We start from the raw sequence: 8281 nt of genomic DNA, 5'->3' as shown, positions 1-8281 counted from the left end.
CCCCGTCAAACACTGCCCCTCACGGCCCCGCTCCGCCCTCAGCTCAGGCCCCGCCCCTGGCCCCGCCCTGCCTGCCGCAGGCTGGCCAATCGCCGCCCCGCCCTCTCCGGGCTGGCCAATTGCGGCTCCGCCCTTTCAAGGCTGGCCAATCGCCGCCCCGCCCTCCCCGGGCTGGCCAATCGCGGCGCGGTGCGGTCGCTATGGAGACGAGGGACGCGGCCTGGCCCTGCCATGGCCTCCTACCGCCTCGGGGTCCGCGTCGGGAACTGGCTGGAGGACGAGATCGCGCAGCAGGTACCGCCATCCATCCCCGGGCACCGCCATCCATCCCCGGGCACCGCCGCTCCCCCTGCTCCAGGCTGCTCCCCGGCTCCCTAAATCCACTTTAAACCCGAGATTGTGGGTGCTGGATAACATATTTGCTCCTCTCTCCTTTGCCGACAGGACCTCCTGAAGGATTTTATCCGTAAGAGAGAGAAAGGACAACTTTTTGTACAGAGATTAGCCAGACTTAAAGAGAATATTTTCAAGAAGGTAATTTTTTAAAGAGGGTTGTGTCCACTTCCCCATGACCCCCACAGAGTGGCATAACTCCTATTATTGTTCTGCATACACTAAGAACGCTGCAGAAATTATACACTAAAATACTTCTGATGTTAGCTTCAGATAATTCTGTAAAAGTACCGCGAAAATTCTCATTTAGGTAGAGCTGTCAGTGTCCTCTGATGGATTTGTTCACTTTGGAGACACCGTGCTGCTCGTGAACCCGGACTGCACCCCCCCGGAGGAGAGGGACCCCGAGCTGCGCGGCGATGTCACCCTGGCTGTCGACATGGAAGAAGTGTCCCTGTACTCGGACGAGCCCCTGCAGATCTCACGTGGACTCAGTGCCGTCAAGAGGGTGGACCCCATAGGTCGAAATGCTTTCTGTATTGTAAGGTCTGCTGCTTTATTCTGAGTTATTTTCAATTATTAGTTTAGCTTTACGTGTCTTGTTCTGAGAAATGCACAATGAAGTTTACTAATATACAAAGGAATATGAATAAATTTAATTTATTTAAGAAAGAGTCTTCAATCATGCATTAAGCTTGATTCTATCCTGCATATTACTGTGATTAATTCCAAGGACTTCTAAATCAGCTTAGGTGAACTTGACAGTATCAAGTTCACTGTATCATTTGGTAAATTCTGCAGCTGGTTTTATTCTAGTTGCAGAGAAAATATGTCCAAATATCACTAGTATTAATATTCACTCTCCTGCCAGCAGAAATATGTGTCTTTGCTTTTGCTTTCCATGAAGTGGACATGGTTCTGGTTCTAAAAAATCCAGCATATTCTCTTTCTCAAATATATAGAACAAAAGAACCAGGTCCTGCTCAATAGTCAAAGGCTCTGCCTTAGGTTAAGATATTTTACCTATTTTAAAAGGTAAACAGCATAAAATGTTGTCACAAAGCAACATCTAACCGCAGCCCAAAACAGACAAAACCCCTAAACAATAGTGAAACTGATATTTGAATGTACCTTTTTTCCCTTTGTACAATTTCAACAGTGTTGATGGAAGTGCAGTGGGTGAACCACTTCGATACGGGCAGAACTTTCTTCTTGGCACAAAAGGAGGGGTTTCTGACAAACTGGTAAGGCACCAAAGTTACAAATGGCAGTGGTAGCATGTACTGATAATGTGCATTGAATCTCTCCCTAAGAATAGATATATAAAGCTGTACACTGGAGCAATTTCTTAGTTTTACAGAACAGGCTCAGAATCATGCATAGGTCAAGATAAGTAATACCGAATTAGAAAGTTTATGCTTCTTACCTGAGGTCAGGTGTGCAGACCAAGGGGGCTGTTAGCCAGAATGTCTGAATAAAGGAAATCTAAAAAGGAAAGAAAAAGAAATCACAATTAGATTGTGAATCATGAAAGAATTCTTCAAGGGGATTTTAGGGTTTTTTCACTTTGAACAACTCACTTAGGTGTTGGAGTTGATGATCTTTGTAGGTCCCTTCCAACTCAGAATATTCTGTGAAACTCCAAAATGAGAAGATTTCCTTTCTTATGAAGATAATCCATAGTAGGAATAGAAAGTCATGCACTATTCCATCATTCTGAGGAAACAGATTTCTATTTCTATTTTAAATGGGAACATTCTTTCCTGCTGCAAATTAAAAGCAAATAAGGTGTTACATGTACATATGCCCTCAAGATAAATCACCACAACTTTGAAAAAGTTTTCCTTCTCAACAATCACTTTGGTGAAATAAAAATATTTGGATTGTAAATTCAATTTTAAATTAGTATTCACAAATCTGCATATAGAATAACTACTTAATGAGTTTATCAACAGTGTAGAATTTATCTTATGGGTTTTGCCTGCATAGTTTTAGCTGGGAATACTGATCTATCAGGAGCCTAGAGAAAAGTTCTTTTGTTCAGAAATATGTTTCAAAATTACATATCTTGTTTCTCTTACATTAATACTGTCCTTAATATATTTTTTTTTCAGTTTTATCTGGCAAGTGACCACAAAACATTTAGAGATTTTGCTAAAAAATCTCGCCTTCAGAAAGTATTTCTGACAGGTGAGCTTTCCTATTTGACTTTCTGGCAAGCAAAGTCCTTGGACCCACAACTGCGTCTCGAGCACGAAGGATGTCCAGTTCCTGTAAGAAACTAAAACTGTAGGAAATGTTATGAAAATTTAATTGAAACAGGTGGAGTACTGAGAAAAAATGTTATGTTGATTTTATTCACATATTTATGTGAGTTATGCCAGTTCTAACCTCTACTTTTAGGAAGGGGGAGAGGGGAGGAACAATTTCTTTAATTAGGAATCTGCTCATAAAAATATTTGTTTCTACTGTTCATTTTGAGGTTGACTTGTTCAGTTTTTCTCATCAGAAATTTTCAAAGCTTGACATTGTTATGTTGTGAGGGGGCATTACATACCTGTTTTTCAGGCCTTTTGGGACAGTAAATTCCATTTCCAATATTTGGAGGTGCGATTAACTAAGAGGTTCTGTACATCAAATGTCTAATAAAATTCTCAAGGCATCTGAATAAGTGGATGTTTTCAAGCTTTTGTAAATACACTATTTTCCTGTATCAGATAACTGCTGGGCTCCCTGAAGTGCTGGTGTACAAGAGAGTATCACAAATACAATTGTTCCCTCACAGCCTTGAACTAAGACTCATTTACATGAATAAGCTCACTAATAAACACAGTCAAAATTAACTAATTGTTAAAGACAGTCTTTATTCACACTTCTGGTTTAAAAATGTTTGTCAAGTGTCTTCCCTTGCTCTTTTTTTTCCAGGCAGAAACTAAAATTATTATTACTCATTGCTACACCAACCGCAACTTAGCTGTTCCGAGGACCTTCTGTGTGTGGTAAGAGTAACTTACAACGGGCAGGGTGTGCACAGTGATGGGCCAGCAGCAAGAATTACTGTGAGGAACAAGAGAAGTGCTTTAGGAACACACTGAGGAAATGGAAAATAATAGAAAATGCCATTCTCCTTTCCCTTATTTTACTTATTGGCTGTAACATGTGCTGCTGGGTTGCTGCAGGCAGTTGGATCAGTCTTTGTTGTTTGGATTTTTTTTTCATTATCATATCATTCTTTCAGTGTTCTCTAGTTTTTTAGTGGTTCTCCCTTCGAATGTCTTGAGCAATGTCAGTTTGTGTTACTTTTGAAAGAAAAAAAATTATATACTAAGAAGTATAAAGAACAAGGGAAGTAAATAAAACCACAGTGCATAAAATTCTAGATGCTTATGTCTATCTGAATCAATGTCTCAACAAATGAAAACTAATCTCTCAATTCAGTTAATATACATGCATTAAATTAATATTGATTAGGCACTGCTAAGGAGTACACCAATGTTTCCCATTAACTTCTTAGCAAGACCTGACTGAGGATTTGTGTAATGATTTTTTGAGGATGAAAGGTCTGAAAGTTTGAGGCTGAAGAAGTTGTTAAGTAGCCAGAATCCTCCTCAGTCAGAGAGAAGTGGGGATGAGGGCATAACCAGCTTTTACAAATTTAGTTGTTCTATTAGGGCCTTATTCTGCTGGGGCTAGAAAGATGGCATTTATTTTGGATTTCAGATTCCTAAATGATTCATAGGAAACAAAGTGGGTTATTTTGTTTCCTTTAAGTGTCTGGTATTTGAAAGTGCATGGTGATACTTCTGAGTATACCAAGAGAAAAATGAGAAAATCTCAAACAATTCACAAGTAATGAAGATTTGCTGAATTTGTATATATGTTAATTCTCCCTGCCTATCCCATCTCTTTTGACTTTGCAGGTCTAGTTTTGGAAGAGAATTTGAAGTAATTTGTCACAATTATCTTGATGCCCGCAAAGCTGAAGAAGATAAGAATTACTGGGAGATAATTACAGGAAATCCTGGTCCTCAAGATGGTACAATGCCTGAAAGACCCAAAGCTCTCCCAGAAGGGTATGAGGATAAACTAGTTTCATGAAAAGACAGAGGCTGTAAAAGCTCAAGACCACAGCCAGGAGAGGTTGATGAGACTGATTATTGTTTCTTTCTGTTTATATTTTAGTTTTAGAGATGTTTATTTTAAAAATGGAAATTAAAGTCTGTCATTAGTAATATTGCATAATCTCGTTAACTCATCAAGGTTATAATGGGCAAAAAACTCTTAAAGTTTCATGAGCAAAATGAAAAAATTTTAATAAAAAATAAATAAGGAAAGGCTCCATTTTCCATTTTCACATTCACCAATGACAAAAGTTGTCAGAATCCAGAAAATCTAATAGATTTTCATTAAATTACTGCCTCTCAGAGTGTACTTAACCAATTCTTCCAAAGCCAAACCAGTGTCACAGTTCTTAAAAGGGTGAGTGGACAGTTTCCAAAACACTGAAAACCAAACACACACAAAGTTTTCATGGGATGCTTTGACATTTAAAGTTCATCTGAAAGAAAGTTGGTTGTTGAGTTTGTTCCACCCTCCTTCTAGCACAACATTGCCAATTATTAAATCACAAATGAGACTTTTTTATCTTGAGATTATTTTCCATGTTTTTCCATGTATTGTAAACACTTTAATATCAAGTAATCAAGAACTTGAGCACAGTGATACAGACTAGAGACTTACAAAAACATTTTCCATGCATCACCATGTTCCATTTACCTCTCACTCACAGCATTTTTCAATCCATAGTAATTTCTAACAAGTTTGAGAGTAAGGTAAAATTGTCAAAGAAAATCAGGCTCCCACAAGTTTCATGATAGTAAATACTAAAGCAGAAAGCAAATATGATATGCTGTAAGTTTATCCAGTAATAAAAAGATTGTAGTCTATGTTCTTACCTAATTAGACAACAGAATATCCACATGAAAAAAAAAAAAAATAAGGCATTGAAGGGTAGAAATTTCAGGTGAAACTCACATTTCCTTAAAAACAAAATCAACCAAGTATAAAATGCAAATACCTGGAAAACAGAGGTCATTACTGCATGGATTTACCTGTCTTTCTATAGAAGCTGAAAAAGCATCACAGAGAATCTTCTACTGCATGGCATTCCATTATATCTATTTAGTTAAACATATATTTATTTCATCTCCTACTGTACCACAAGAGCAGGCTCTTTCTGCACAAGTAAGTGACAGCCCAAGTAAAATGCTACACTGATACCCATTTATAAAAGATTCCAAAGATCTTCAGTGATTATAAAGGGCAATTAAAACTTTCTAAATTTTCCAAAACAACGCTACTAAACTTTCACAAAAGAAGGGATTGGTCCAAACACATTTTTAAGCTCTATTCCCAAATAATCTGTCTGAAGCCCACAAGCAAGGCTTACAAAGCTTTACCTTTATTCAATATAAATTAAGTCAGCAGACTGCAGCATCTGGCATAGAGGATCTCAGAGCAGCAGGCAGAACATGCTGCTGTGACATTCTGCTTTGCTTTGAGGGACTGTGCTGCAGAGGACAGCTTTAGAATCACACTTCTTGTGTGTAAACCTTTACCTGTTATAGATGGGCTGTTTTAGAGGAAATTATCTTTAGGAACTTATTTCACTTTTTCCTTTCATTTTCTATGTAAGCATAATTACCACGATTTGTGATGTTTTTCTAGAGGGTCTGTTCATAATCCAACATTCAGAGGTAAAAATTTGCACATTTTCACAATGGATTGACCTAAGTTTACTTATGTTTTATAGATATTAAAATTTAGTAGATAAAGTTCCATAGGTATTTTATTTTAGTAAGACTTAAACTGCAGGAATGCGCTGTAGTTGGCCATTGGATTTTACTGGTATTAGATGCAGCTCTTTCAACTCTTAAGTCTCTTAACTCTGGGTCAAATGTAGGAAACAAGAAGAGGCCTTAGACCAAAACCATTTCTGAAAGGAAGCTTCGTGTAAACTCATGCAGGAATGAGGACTGTGTGGGCAGGGTGCCTGGGCTGGCTGATGTTCTGAGTGAGTGTTTGTGCGTGTGAGTGGAAGGAAAGCAATGCACTCTGTACAAAAACAAGTTTTGCAAAGACTTAGAGGAAAAACAAAGAGATAAAAAGATACAGAAATGAATTAAAAAGCAGGTAATGTTGGAATTTGGTGCTGATTAAAAGTGGCTTGGAGATTTGTGTATTTTGATCACTTTGTGCTCATTGCAAAGGATTTCTTGAACTGAAAATAAACAGGATTGAATCAATATTCCTGATTCCATTAGCAGTGTAAAACCCACAGATTTTTTGCATAGCTCTTATATAGTATCATATGTATTTATAATTAATCTAATTCACGATAACAAATACAGATATTTACCCGTTTCCCAATTTCTTTAAAGCTGCTTTTTGCACTTCTTAATATTGTCCACACGATGGCAGCACAACTTATAAACAGCACAATTCCTGCCGTGTCTGTAAAACAGCCTGAGATGTTAAAATCCAAATGAGTCCCTGAAACAATGCCACAGAAGGAAACCGAGTTAAAACAGACTTGAATTCTAGGCTGGGATATGTCATTAATGTTATATCATCTTTTTGGAAAATAAAGTTAAGCACAAAGGTAGACAGAGCAACACAGGACGTTGTGTATTGCATTCAATCGACTTTATATTAATTAGAACATTAAGTAATTTGTAACAAAAGCATAATTAGAGGAACTTAGGAGCTTCTTCTTTCACTTTCTCTGTAAAGATATTAAACTTGATGTGTGACGAGCAATGCATATTTTTATAGGGCTACTGTGATTGCTTTTGCCAATTTACAGAAATTAGAATTATTCCAATTTTCACAACAGAATTATTGACATAATTCTGCTTTGATTCTGTAGGTATTAAACTAGGAAAAAATCAGGCTGTGTAGAGTGCACTGTAGGGTTTGTAATTGATCCATTTGCTGATGAACACAGGATTTATTTTCAAGAATTATGGAATTGAATATTAGTGGAGAGTATGAACAATTCTGCTATTGCCAGTTAGAGTGACAATATTTCTGGTGGATGAGGCAATGGAGACCTGAACCACACCCCAGACCTGACCACTATGTTGCTTTTTCTTGTCCTAATAGTGTGTATCATGAAATAAGAGCAGTGATGTTTCCCTCCTTTGCAATGCTTTGTTTTTTGTAGGTGTATGTATTTAAAAAGCTTTCAATGCTTCTTCCAAATTCCACCCAATATGGATAGCTCCACAAAGTACATTGTGGGAAGATAAAACTCACTTCGCCTCCATCCCAGACAGCTCAAAAGCTGTTTGGATGAAGCTGATCCTGAGCTATTAGTCCTTGCTGAGGGCCAGGGTGCATTAGTCCAAATTTAGTGCTGTGTTACAATAGCTTTTCACAGGCATGAGGCACAGAGAGTGCTCATATCTGCACGTTTTGCTCTGCTGTTGGGTGTTAGCAACACAATATCGAAGTAAAGAGGAGAACTCAGAGTCAGCAAAGAAAAGCTGACTGGTTAACTCACACTTAACGCTGGAAAATGAAAATCCAGTTCAAATATGCCTTTTCACTTCCCTCTCTTTCACATTCCTCCCCAGCTCATATTTCACATCACATCACTTCTCTGCCATGTTGTCTAGCCCAAATGTACTGATTTACTGTGGTTATAAAGTGCTCTTCAGCACTCAGCACAACTCCTTGGCCTCACACCTAATCACATCAGTGTCTTCAGAGCTGCTTTTCTGTTCAGTGATTGTCACAAAGTATTGTTTTAGCTCAGACAGCTGATAGAGGAGGAAGCCATACGCAGGTTTAGTAACTGACTAAAACATCTAAGGGGGAAAAAGGC

General features: G+C 38.2%; 1 protein-coding gene across 1 annotated transcript; it reads left to right on the top strand.

Moving 5' to 3' along the window:
* Window positions 1-231: 231 nt before the first annotated feature.
* CFAP161 (cilia and flagella associated protein 161) lies at window positions 232-4659 on the top strand. Its single transcript, XM_058811707.1, has 7 exons — window positions 232-294; window positions 445-534; window positions 704-939; window positions 1553-1637; window positions 2508-2666; window positions 3319-3392; window positions 4314-4659. The coding sequence occupies exons 1-7, from the start codon at window positions 232-234 to the stop codon at window positions 4489-4491; spliced, it is 885 nt and encodes a 294-aa protein (XP_058667690.1). The 3' UTR covers window positions 4492-4659.
* The last annotated feature ends 3622 nt before the right edge of the window (window positions 4660-8281 follow it).

This window comes from Ammospiza caudacuta, chromosome 10 (genome assembly GCF_027887145.1).
Source record: "Ammospiza caudacuta isolate bAmmCau1 chromosome 10, bAmmCau1.pri, whole genome shotgun sequence".
Classification (NCBI taxonomy): domain Eukaryota; kingdom Metazoa; phylum Chordata; class Aves; order Passeriformes; family Passerellidae; genus Ammospiza; species Ammospiza caudacuta.
The sequence above is the reverse complement of the archived record's forward strand: the minus strand, read 5'-3'. Positions and strand labels throughout refer to the sequence as shown.

Excerpts from the sequence above, each read along its gene's own strand:
- CFAP161 (XM_058811707.1), top strand. The coding sequence starts at position 232 with ATGGCCTCCTACCGCCTCGGGGTCCGCGTCGGGAACTGGCTGGAGGAC. Across the intron at positions 1,638-2,507 it reads GAGGGGTTTCTGACAAACTG|TTTTATCTGGCAAGTGACCA; the intron begins GTAAGGCACCAA and ends TTTTTTTTTCAG. Across the intron at positions 3,393-4,313 it reads CCGAGGACCTTCTGTGTGTG|GTCTAGTTTTGGAAGAGAAT; the intron begins GTAAGAGTAACT and ends TTGACTTTGCAG.